We start from the raw sequence: 12,438 nt of genomic DNA, 5'->3' as shown, positions 1-12,438 counted from the left end.
TCCTTCGTCTAAAATGGTTCAAGGAGGTGCCCTGGCATAGCCGCAGTCTAATGACTGAGACAAGTAGAAAAATAAAAGAATGAAAGACAAAAAAATATGGAACGCTTCACGAATTTGCGTGTCATCCTTGCGCAGGGGCCATGCTAATCTTCTCTGTATCGTTCCAATTTTAGTATATGTATTGCCGAAGCAATACACTGACTACCATTTGAATACAGTATATATAGTCACTAAAACTTACGTAAAAAAATAAATACGCAATCTAATTAACATATACGGTCAAAGTTAGCCGTTAGCTAAATTTACAAATAAAGATATTGATAATATTTTTAATAGATTATATTTTTTATTGTATATAAAATTGTTTTATTGAAATATAATATATTAATCTGACAAATATTTCATGAATATAAAACATAAAAATACTTTAATAGTATTTGAATACAAATCAAGGGAGGTAATTTCTGTTCTATTTTCATTCCTACTATGCAGAATTGAAATGCTTCACTTCACTTTCCCCATTTCATGCGTTAATTTAGTAGGAGATTTTGTAAATTATATATATATTTCGATGTGTCTATAAACTGACGCAGAAAATGGGTATTTTTAATTTTATGAAACTTAAAATTTCGAAAAAAATTGTGATATGTGTCAGGGTGTATGTGTACATGCCCACCATTTTTTCCACATTAAATTCATTAAATTCGCTGAGAAAACATTTTCCGTGGGTGAGGAAAGGAGTACAAAGCATCTGGGAGTTTGTGTTATGTATCTGGTGTCAATAATACAAGAAGCAATGAATAGTTTATAACTTTTGGTAACTTCAGTTACTGAGACCAAAACTGAAGTATTCTAGGAGGTCTTTGCAACACAGCGGGTTAAGGGGTTTGCTTTACAGGCTGAGTTAAATGTCATACTGTACTGATTTCAAAGTTAGGGTTGGCATTTGAATTTTTATTGTTGTCATCATCACCACCATCTTCTAGCATCCGTCATCTCTGCTGGTATGTGTTGGGTGGTTTGACAGGATTAAATGGATTACAGGACTACTTCATGCTCTGATGTTGACTTTGGCATGGTTTCTGCAGTCTTCACTCTCTTTAGTAATTCCGGTAAAAATTTATCACAGACAGCACCAGTCCATTCAAATATTTAAAAAGTGGCACATGCTGAATGAGATGATAAATGACTGTGCAAAATTAGCTTCTGATTGATTAAAATAATCTCCTTTTTTACTTGCAAAACAAGAGAAGTTTTGTTGAACACCATTCTGTGAAAGGGGGCACTGAGCTACAAAAGTTTAAACCACTGGTCTACATGATCACCCATACTGCTAGAAATAGTCATGAAATATCCCTCATATCACGCCTACAATTCTAAAAAATGAGAGAGAGAGATACATTGGATAATGTATTTCAAGGTAAACTATTAGGAAAAAAAAATATAACAGGAACATATTTATTCATTGTTTTTTTTTGTTTAGTCAGACAAATCAGAGTAAGCAGAGTTATGTACCTTGCCAAAGGATACATCACCACAACTCTAGTAGAGCAGTTTGAAGTCATGACTTTAATCTTATAGCCATTGTTTAAGGTCATTTGATTTAGATTATTATCATACAGCAGCTTGTTTATCATGATCCAGTAGACTGATGATCAAAGCCATTCTAGCCGTGGCCGTCTAGATTTTTTAAATTCAGGCATAGTGTTTCTGGGACTACCTTATTTAATGTGCTTTTCCTTTACTTTTCGCTCCATGTTGTGGTAGAGGGGCTTGCATGGACCAATGACTCTGAGAGCAATGCGGTCAGGAGTTCTAAAATCCTGGTAGAGCCACCCTTGGTGGCAAGGTCAAAGATGAGGACCCAGACTAAGCGTGACCCCCAAAGACCCCAATGTTGGAGCAAGCGGATGATGACCACAATAGAGCTCAATGCCTGAACCAGCAGATGAAGAGGGCTACACATGACAGACATTTTACAGAAGGTGCCACTTAAAACCATAACCAGGTCAGTGACAGTTTCATAACTGGATCCTGCGTGTCTCTCTCTATATGTGCTGCAGAGGGAGGTTATGAAATCAAGTGTGTGGGTCACTTCCTGGCAAGTTGAGGTCCACCTTAAATCCACACCGTTGGCACTTTCTTCTACTCTGTCTTTTTTCTGTTTTCTAGCTCCAGATCAGCCCTAATTGAGCAGATCTATAAAATCATTCCAGCTGTGACCATCCTGTCATTTTAGCTGTATGTAGAACATTTAGCAAAGATTACAAGATGGTCTGATGTGGGTTTTCTTTATTTAGGCTAGTAGGATAGGATTAAAAGGGAGATTTAGCTGCTATTTCTAGCAAGTTAAGTAGCCATATAGAAACACCCTTATCGATTTAAGACTAGACTTGGCTGCTAATCATACCAGTAAGGGAACCTCTACATGGTTACTTGACTTATTGTCAAATAACCATGTAGAAGATCCCACACTAATGTGACTTGAGGAAAATTTAGCTGCTATAGCTACTATTTTTTGTAGGTCAAGCAATTATATAGTAGTAGCCTTATTGATTTGCAGTTGAATTTTACTGCTATTTCTAGTAAGTTGTGTAACTGTGTAGAGGCTTCTTTCATTGGCTCAAGTACTTTTCTTTCCTAAAAGATTACTGTGATTTGTGTGTGTCCAATTTTAGGAAAAAATACATTGTGTTCCTGTCATAAGAGGGCAACAGGGAAGACATCTGGCTGTAAAACTGTGCCTCAAAAGGGGAACCATGATAAATACAATCTGTGGTAGGGGTTCCCAACCACCAGGTTGTGAACCAGTACTGGGCCAAAGATTATTTGGTACTGGGCTGCATAGAAAGAAGGAATTTTTATATTTTATTTCTATTTTATTGACCATAGCAATCTGTAGGGTATTTTTGCATTATAAATGTATAAATAAATATATGTAATGTATATTTTCTAGTATAGATTTGTCTTGAATAATGTTTCTTTGTGTAGTTACATTTAATGCTTTCACCGTGGACCATACACAAGATCTGTATATGTATTATATATATAGTAATTAAATTATATTTTATACACTTTATTGTGTTTTGTTATGTGCATGATCATCCAACCTGTGGAAAAATTTCTTTGCATGAAACCATGCTGCAAAAACGGTTGGGGGATGACTGATCTATGAGACCTGCAAAGTTAATCTCCACTTTAGCAAGGAAGATGGGCTTAAAAAATGGGTTGTTGTAATTTGTAGGGTGTGATCTGAAGTCAAATTTAGCAGCTTAAGATTGTGATAGAATCAAATGAACAAATGAAGACAATAACATCTGCAATTTATAAAATTTATTTTCATAACAAAAATATACAAAAATTGTCAGTAAAATCTTTGTTTTTCTCATTAAAAAAAGTCAGTGAAAACGGTGATGTCATGAAAATTTGTTCAAGTGAAAAAAAAAACAAAAACAAAACAAAACAAAAAACTATAAAATATATAGAAATAATGATTTCTTTTTGATTAGGCTCAGGAGAGCCTAATTAAGGATGTGTTGTTGATTATCATATTATTGCAATTAATGAATAATAAGGTTTTTGATGGGTCAGTCATTGGTTCAATGTACATCTGATGGCAAGAATGACAAGAAGTGTCTGTAAAGCAGTTCTGAACAAATACCACAATGGACTTTGTTAAAAAAACCCACCAATTTTTTCATTATTTTATTTTTTTCTAGCTGATGTTTATATACAAACATTGTATGATACACACACACATTTATGTTGGACCTCTGCACAGTTTTTCTCAACCAAACACCACAATGAGCTGAAATTGGAAAATATTCTGGCAGGAGACACTTGCTAAAAGTTCTGCACAATGAGATTGAGCCCAGAGCAAGCTTCTTATTGACACAGTAATACCTGTGCCCCTATAATTCCAGTATATTACTGGTATGTAACTCTCAAAATCCCAAAAGGATTTATTTGACAAACCTCATACAGATAAATAGACTTAAAAGCATGACTTTTTGATGATAAGATACGTCGATCAATGATCAATCCTATTGATTTGTTTTGGTGGAAGTGGTGGTGAAAGAAAGGGACAGTGAATTATACTGACTCAGTACTTATTTTCTTGATTCTGGAATGGAAGGATGAAAGGCAAAGTTGATTTTGGTGAGATTTGAACTTAGAATATAAGCATTTGTAACTAAATGTTACAAAGCCTTTTCTTGGATGCTCTCAGGATTCTTTTAGTCACGCTCCCATCCTTCAGATCTCATTAAAAAATATAATAAAAAATATACTTACAAAACAAAAGGACAACATAAAAACAACACAGACAACAACAATAAAAATAGCAGCAGCAACAACAACAACAGGTTTCTCTTTAGTTACATTTGGTTTCCAAAATTGGTAAAGAATTCTTGGAGTTTTGTGAATGTTGGTCGAGCTTTGCTATCCATTTCCCAACAACTGCCTATCATCTTGTAGACGGCGTTTGGGCATTTTTTGGGCTGAGACAATCTGCTATTGTTTTCCAAAAATTTCATGACCTGGAGAAAATATGAATTAAAAAAAAAAATTAATATATTCATATAATTATTCATTTTATGGGAAATACAGTTAAATTTGAAGAGGAAAGAAACAGGAAGTTGTGTCATACAAGTCGATATAGACTCCATTGGACCTAACAGAACATGAAGGATATAACAGCTGGAGAAAGAAATGACTGCATCAGCCTTCAGCTGGAGCACTGCAAAGACAACATACTGTCTGGTTTAGGAATTGAACTCATAACCTTGAAGAGAGGAAGCCTCTACATAGTTACTCAACCAGCAAGCACGACATTGCAGTCAAATCGTCTTTAAATATTATTCTACCATCATATGTAAGTGGATATAGCAGGTAGACATTAAAAGAAACCTGTTGTTACTATACATGAAACGTCAAGGCAGAGAGCTGGCAGAATCATTAACACACTTGGCAAAATGCTGAGCAGCATTTTGTCTGTCCTTACATTCTGAGTTCAAATTCTGCCAAGGGTGACTTTGCTGTTCATCTTTTTGTGGCTGATAAAACAAATACTAGCTGAGCACTGGGATTGATGAAATCGACTTACCTCTTCCCCTGAAATTGCTAGCCTTGTGCCAAAATTTGAAACCAATATATATAAAATGTGTGTATGTGTGCGTGAGTGTGCATGTGCACCATGTATGTGTGTTTGTGTGTTTGTTTACATTTGTGCTCCACTGAAACATCACTGAGGTACAAGCAGTGAACAAATGCTTTCAAAGACATGTGGAATGAGAAGTAGGCAAGGGTTGGTGAGAGGAAGGGCATCCATCTGTAAAGCAATACCTCAATAATATACTCACCTAACCCATGCTATCATGGAAAAAACATGTAAAAATGAAATGAACAAATGAGCATATGCACACTTGCACACAAAAGTAAGTACTGTATTTGATGGAATAAAAGATAAACTTTTTTTCTAGAAAAAAAGTGTCTCACTCCAGATTCTATATGCAAAGTTGGGCCTATATTACATGCTTTAACCCTTTAGCATTCAGATTTCTCTATCAAATGTAATGATTATTTATTCACATTGTTTTGAATTAATCCTGCATTATCTCAGAGCTTTGAGATTTTGATGAGGTGATTGCTTAGTTTTAGAATGACTTTGTAGGGTAGGTGTGAAAGGCAGGAAGGATCTGCTCAGTTTGAATAAAAAACACAAAGCAATATTGGGTCACATATGGCAAGTTAAAATGCTAAACCTTTTCCTGAATATGCACAGCTGAAATATGGGTTCATCTAATATGTCCATGCGCCTTTTATGGCATCAAAATATGGTACTTTCTTCCCTGATGACATCAAATATGGTACTTCCCTGATGACATCAAAATATGGTACTTTCTTCCCTGATACTTAAAATAAAAGTTGCTATAAGCACCCTGGTACCCAACCCAAATTATGACAACATCCAACACACATAATTAAAGGAAAAGCAATAAAAACTTACATCAATTCCTTTCATCTCACCATAAGGTACCTCTCCATATGAGAACATTTCCCATAATGTTATACCAAAACCCCAGACATCTGAAGCATGTGAGAAATGGCCATATTTTACAGACTCAGGTGCATACCTGCAACATGTTGCAAAAAAAGAAAATCAAAGTCAGTTAATGGTACATAAAAAAAAAAATGAAGGAAAACAAAATTTTAAAAAGAAATATAAAAAAAAATCTTTAATTGGCACAGACATGGCTGTGTGGTGAGAAGTTCACTTTCCAATCATAGTTCTGAGTTTAATCCCACTACATGGCACCTTGGGCCTGTCTTCTGTTATATCCCTGGGCTCTGGTCAAAGCCTTTTGAGTGGATTTGGTAAACAGAAACTAAAAGAAGTTTGTTGTACACACATTCACGCATGCACGCATGCACACACACATGCGTTTATGAATTTGTAAAATCATGTGCTGAAACAGATATTGTTATATTTCAGGATGGTCATTTTTTTTTACTTGCCTAATAGACACATGTACTACATATTCATTCTTCACTTGTCTGTTTGTCATCATCATCATCTCTTATTTTTAGCTTATGTCTATTGCCTGGAAATCTTTCACACATCTGTAACCTCTTCAGCGACTCTTTCATCCCACAGGACATCTAGGAGATTAATTAGTAATTCTGAATAAGAACTAACTTGGAGCATGATGACATGTCCAACCCATGCCAGCATGGAAAGTAGGCATGGTGATGATGTTGACGATGACGACGAAAACGATATGTTTAGAATGACTGAAACCAATCAAATGAAATTCCTATTATAATTATGTGTATCCTAACTTTTAGAACAGATACACTTATACCTTATACACTTGTGTGTTGTGAAATGTAACTAAAAGAGATGGCATTATGAAGGGTATCTAGCTGCCTGCTGTAAAACACTGCCTCAGAAAGTCATCCTATTTAAGCCAGCCAGTATGGAGGAATGGTTGATGACAACAATCATCATCATCATCATCATCGTTTAACATCCGCTTTCCATGCTAGCATGGGTTGGACGATTTGACTGAGGACTGGTGAAACCAGATGGTTACACCAGGCTCCAATCTGATTTGGCAGGTTTCTACAGCTGGCTGCCCTTCCTAACGCCAACCACTCAGAGAGTGTAGTGGGTGCTTTTACGTGTCACCCGCACGAAGGCCAGTCAGGCGGTACTGGCAATGGCCACGCTCAAAATGGTGTATTTTACGTGCCACCCGCACAAGAGCCAGTCCAGGGGCACTGGCAACGATCTCGCTCGAAAATCCTTACACATGTCACGAGCACAAGTGCCAGAAAGGCAACACTGGGCACGGGTGCTATCCCGATTTCGCTTGCCCCAATAAGTCTTCGCAAGCTGAGTTTCGTGTCCAATGAAGGAGACGACGTTGGCACGGGTGCCAGTCGTCAAATTTGATGACGATAATTTGATGATGATAATGATGACCATGATGATGATGATGATGATGAACTGTAAGTGCAGTTGAGATATTTTGCATATTACATGTGATAAATAAAGACAAAAGAAATATGTGTAATTTCAGAAAAATAAATGGACAAAGTAAAATTAACAGTACCATTTGATAGGCCACTTTCCTCCAGTGGTGGCACGATAATACTGGTTCTCTCCCACAGCTCGAGATAATCCAAAATCAGTTATTTTAATCTGTGGAGTGAAAAAAACCCCCCAAAAACTGATGAATAATAGAGGATGATTTTAATATCATTAAATGATGTATGTCCAGTACCCCAGAGCATGTTAAAATGATGATGATGATGATGATGATGTGTGTGTGTGCACATGTGTATCCACATATCTTCACACTGACACTGTCTTGGGGTAACGTTCTTTATATTTGCCACAAACAAAATGTCCAGCAGTTTTTTCACATGTGAAGATGCAGAATAACGTATCTTATTTTAAAAATCAGTAATGGTCGGCAGGAAGGACATCTGGTTATGTATATATATACTGCTGTACAACCAATACCAGTTTGAAGAAAAAAGTAGTGTTAAAAATGAAGATGATGAGATCTCCATTGTATAGAATAAGTGAGGGTGCTATAAGTTGCTTTGGACCAACAATAATGGTTTCAAATTTTGGCACAAGGCCAGCAAGTTAGGCTGAGGGTGAAAGTTGATTACATCACCCTCAGTACTAAGCTGGTACTTATTTTATTAACCCTGGAAGGAGGAAAAGCAATGTTGACCTTGGCCGAATTTGAACTCAGAACATAAAGACAAGATGAAAGGTCACCCTCAAACAGCAGCAATAACAACAACAACAACAACAATAACAGCAGTAGTAACAGTCTGAAGGTGAGGAGCTTGATGTAGCTACCCAAATGGTTAGTAATGGCCGCCAAATCTCTCTCAACATATCCTTACTGTTGTAAAAAAACGTAGAGAAGGGAAGGAGATTTGTGAGTCTAGGCTAATGTGGTCCCAGATATACTAAACCTAAAATGAAGATTGAGTGATTAGGGGTGTATAAACTGGGGGTTAAACAACAACAAAATTAGCTTTAAGAGATAGAAAGAAGAAGGAGAAGAAGAACAGCAGCAATAATAATAATAATAATAATAATAATAATAATAATAATAATAATAACAACAGCAACAACACAAATTCCAGAGGCTGACAGAAGACTCAATTGATAGTCACCTGTTTTTTAGACTCTAAAAGGATATTTCTTGCTGCCAAATCTCGATGCACCATTTTCTTTGATTCCAGATAAACCATTCCAAAGGCAATTTGAGATGCCCATAAAATCAATTCTACTTTTGCATCAACTTTTGAAGGGTAATCCAAGAGAAAGTCTAGCATTGATCCTTTGGGGACAAATTCTTCAACCTAAAAAGTAAAAAAATATATATATATATATATATATATATTTGGTGTTGGTCAAATATTGAATTCTGATATCTTTCAGTTTTTATCTTTTGCTTGTTTCAGTCATTTGACAGCAGCCATGCTAGGGCACTGCTTGGAAGGATTTTAGGCGAACAAATTGACCTCAGGACTTATTTTGTTAAGCCTAGTACTTATTCAATCAGACTCATTTGTTGAACTGCTAAATTATGGTGATGTAAACACACCAACACCAGTTGTTAAGCAGTGGTGAGAGACAAACAGAGATACAAAGACACACATATATGTATATGGAAGGCTTCTTACAATTTTCTTCTAACAAATCTACTTATGACCACGAGTCCGCTGCCTAACCACTGGGCCATTGCACCTCCGACAGTTTGTAGTAGTGTAACATAAAACAATACATAAAAAAGCAAAAATAGTGCTGCCACTTACCAGCATCAAAGGTTTCTGACATAGACCAATTAGTTTGGTGATACATATATGGTCTAAGTTCATCATAATCTTTGCTTCTCGACAGAAGTCTGAAGTGCTGTTCACAACATTATTATTAAAGGTTTTCAAAGCAACTGTTATCTAAAAATAATATAAAAACAGAAATTTAAAATACAGAAAACAGAAAGTAGGATTTTATCAAAATGTTTTTGTGATTTTACTAGTATAGGAAAGAGATGAAAGTCATTCAAAACCCAGGTAGCCTCGATTAAAATTTATATGATCAAAGACATTCCATTTGTCACTATGCCATTTTCATACATCTAAGACTACATTGTTGAATGTGTTCTTCCTTTTTTTAAGTCAGTAGGGTGTGATTTGAAGAAATCTGGCAGCTATTTTTAGCAAGCTAAGTGACTGTGTAGAAGTTTCCTTCTTTCTTCACTATGTGTTTCTAGTGCAACTTTTTTTAATTGCAGACACCAAATAACACATATGAAATCATCATCATCATCATCATCATTTAGTGATTGTATTCCTGCAGGCATGGGTTGGATGGTTTCACACAATCCACCAGGTCAGTGAACTGTGTTGAACTCTAACATCTGTTTTGGTATGGTGTCTCTAGCCAGATGCCCTTTCTAATTCCAATCATTTTACAGAGAGTAGTGGGTGTTTTTTCATGTCAGCAGCATTAGTGGGTTCACCATAAATGAAACATTTCATATTTCATTGCACTCGCATCCATTCTTTGCTTAAAAATATAAATGTACTCCTCATTTAATCCAGATATGTTCTCATAATGTGGTTACTGAGTAGTGGAGCTAATGTCTTTACATCTTGATACTTTCACCACAATTAACCAACCCACAGTGAAGTAGAACTTGATGTCAGTCAAACAGATTTGAGCTAAGTAAAGGTATGATACAACAGAATTTCTGTAGGTTTCATTTCAAAGTCATGTTATTATTATTTCAGCCTTTAACTTCATAACCACTGTGCTATATCTATCTGTCTGTATATCTATAAACCTGTTTGACAATTTACCTTCTTCTCTTTATATTTGTCTCTCTATCAAATTATTGATTACTATTATTAGTATGGAATCGCATATATTTTAGGGAATTTATAGTCAATTAAATGGAGTCCAGTACTTGGCTTTATCAACCCTCGAAGGATAAAATGCAAAGTTGACCTCAATAACACTCTCCTACACATATAATACACAAAAAGCTATAAATGATGTATGATTTTCTTGTTCATACCCTGAAAGGTTGTATTACCCATTCATTGAGCAAAAACCTATAAAGGTCATGGGAAGTAAAGCTCATTAGAATTGGTTATGTTTGTTGTCAGCCAAACAGATAGAAGAAATCGAAACTTATGCAAATACATATAGCCTTATTTGAAAATGTGAATAATTTTGTGTGTTAATTTAGTAACAATGTTCTAGCTAATATACCAACAAAAACTGGTTTGTTAAGTAAAATAGCAATGTTTTATAGGAAATGGCTTTTTCACAAAAAGTGTGACCAACTTAAAACGTGTTTGGTCTAATCTAGACAAGGCAAACCAGTGCCCTTGGCATTTATTGTTTGCTCAGGATGTTTTACACCCACATATATTTTAAAAATACAAGAGTATTTTGTGATGAATCCTCATTGTTTAGTCTTTAGTAAAAGATAGCTCATTCATGACAGACTAATAATTATAATGATAGTGGATAGACTTATTTTTTCCAGAGAGAAAAATGAGTTTCATAACTCATTAGGTTGTAGGAGCATCTGAGCTAGTAAGCAAACCTTCTTCTGAATTAGAAAGCCCTCTATTTAATTAGCAAGCTCACCTCTGAACAACAGAGCCCTTCTTTGTATTAGTAAACTTTCACTGAACCATCAGGCTTTTACTGAACTAGCAACTTATCCTCTGAACTAGAAAACTCTAAACCACAATGTTTCTCAACTATTTTTCACCCATGGACCCCTTTGATACCCCCTTTTTTTACTCAGATGGACCCTCCTAGCCATTTGATGTTTAAAAATTCATATTATATTCTTATAATTAGATATTATAAGGAAGTGTATAAAAAAAAATTGCTTAAATATTTTGTGTATTGTAAGAAGTAGAAGTAAATTATTGCAGGTAAATTTGAACAACAAAAGCTTATATGGCCCTCCAAAGGCCATATGGATCCGAGATGAGAATCACTGATCAAACTGTCCCAGATATAGGAGTAGTATCCTGTTGTAGGCCTCACCTGAGCTCTGTAAAAAGTTAATAGTTGTTAGGGAACTGAAGTATTTTCTGACCTGAAAGAATAAGGTAAATCTTGGTGATGAAGTTTTTGCTATGTCAAGAGAGATCCTAAGCAATGGTATTTGTAGTAAGCAACCCTAAAGCTTTTAGTTGTGTGATGTTCATATTTGAAATTTGTCCATTTAGCTGGCTCCTGTCAAAGGCAGACGTTAAGTGATAATGATGATGATGATGATGGTGTTTGAAACATAAATTAACAGGAAATTTCGATGGAAAGTTTTTAGACCACTTTCACACAGGAAGTTTGTAACATAGAACTTGGGTTGGTTGGTATCAAATGAGTTAATCTACTCAACTCTACAAAAGCAGCTGCTGCAAGCAGGGTGGGGTAGTAGTGGTGGTGGGGCGACCAAAGTTGAAAAATCTTTGGAATTTCTTAAATGGATTAGCAGTGTAGAATAATATAATCTCAAAAACGAAATGCAAAAATGGATTTATTTTACCTTTTTACTTTTTTTGCCATCATGAGTAGTTAAAGTTCCTTTCATTACTTCACCAAATTCTCCAAGACCTAAAAGACCACCTGTGAGACAAATGCAAAAAAGACATTTAATTAACAGATTCAAGCTATTTTCAACATTTTCCCCCCCAGCCCACTACACAACTACTTCTGTTGTTATACTCATCATCACTATTATCATCATTACCACTACCAGCCACCATGACCACCACTACCACCACCCCTGCTACTGCCACTGTAATTAATTTCTTCATAATAATCTCCAACAAACAAAGTCTGTTCCACCACCACTGCTGCCGCCACCGCCGCCACCA

The 12,438-nt window shown here is 35.6% G+C and overlaps 1 protein-coding gene and 1 non-coding gene across 2 annotated transcripts in view; both read right to left on the bottom strand.

The window, feature by feature from the left end:
* Nucleotides 1-90: 90 nt before the first annotated feature.
* LOC128250177 (U6 spliceosomal RNA) lies at nt 91-196 on the bottom strand. The gene has a single exon (XR_008266281.1). It is a non-coding gene; the product is annotated as a U6 spliceosomal RNA (small nuclear RNA).
* A 3,122-nt stretch (nt 197-3,318) lies between these two features.
* LOC106875391 (tyrosine-protein kinase HTK16) overlaps nt 3,319-12,438 on the bottom strand; it is a 16,314-nt gene continuing 7,194 nt past the window's right edge. The window contains exons 6-11 of the mRNA XM_014923499.2: nt 12,108-12,187; nt 9,349-9,489; nt 8,704-8,892; nt 7,617-7,705; nt 6,008-6,134; nt 3,319-4,538 (exon numbers count right to left, since the gene is read on the bottom strand). Of these exons, the coding sequence (XP_014778985.2) occupies nt 4,377-4,538; nt 6,008-6,134; nt 7,617-7,705; nt 8,704-8,892; nt 9,349-9,489; nt 12,108-12,187 (788 nt within the window). The 3' untranslated portion in view covers nt 3,319-4,376. The remainder of the gene's footprint in view (nt 4,539-6,007; nt 6,135-7,616; nt 7,706-8,703; nt 8,893-9,348; nt 9,490-12,107; nt 12,188-12,438) is intronic.

Source organism: Octopus bimaculoides, chromosome 19, assembly GCF_001194135.2.
Source record: "Octopus bimaculoides isolate UCB-OBI-ISO-001 chromosome 19, ASM119413v2, whole genome shotgun sequence".
NCBI classification, from domain to species: Eukaryota; Metazoa; Mollusca; class Cephalopoda; order Octopoda; family Octopodidae; genus Octopus; species Octopus bimaculoides.
Note: the sequence above shows the minus strand (reverse complement) of the source record. Positions and strands in the feature narration are given on the sequence as shown.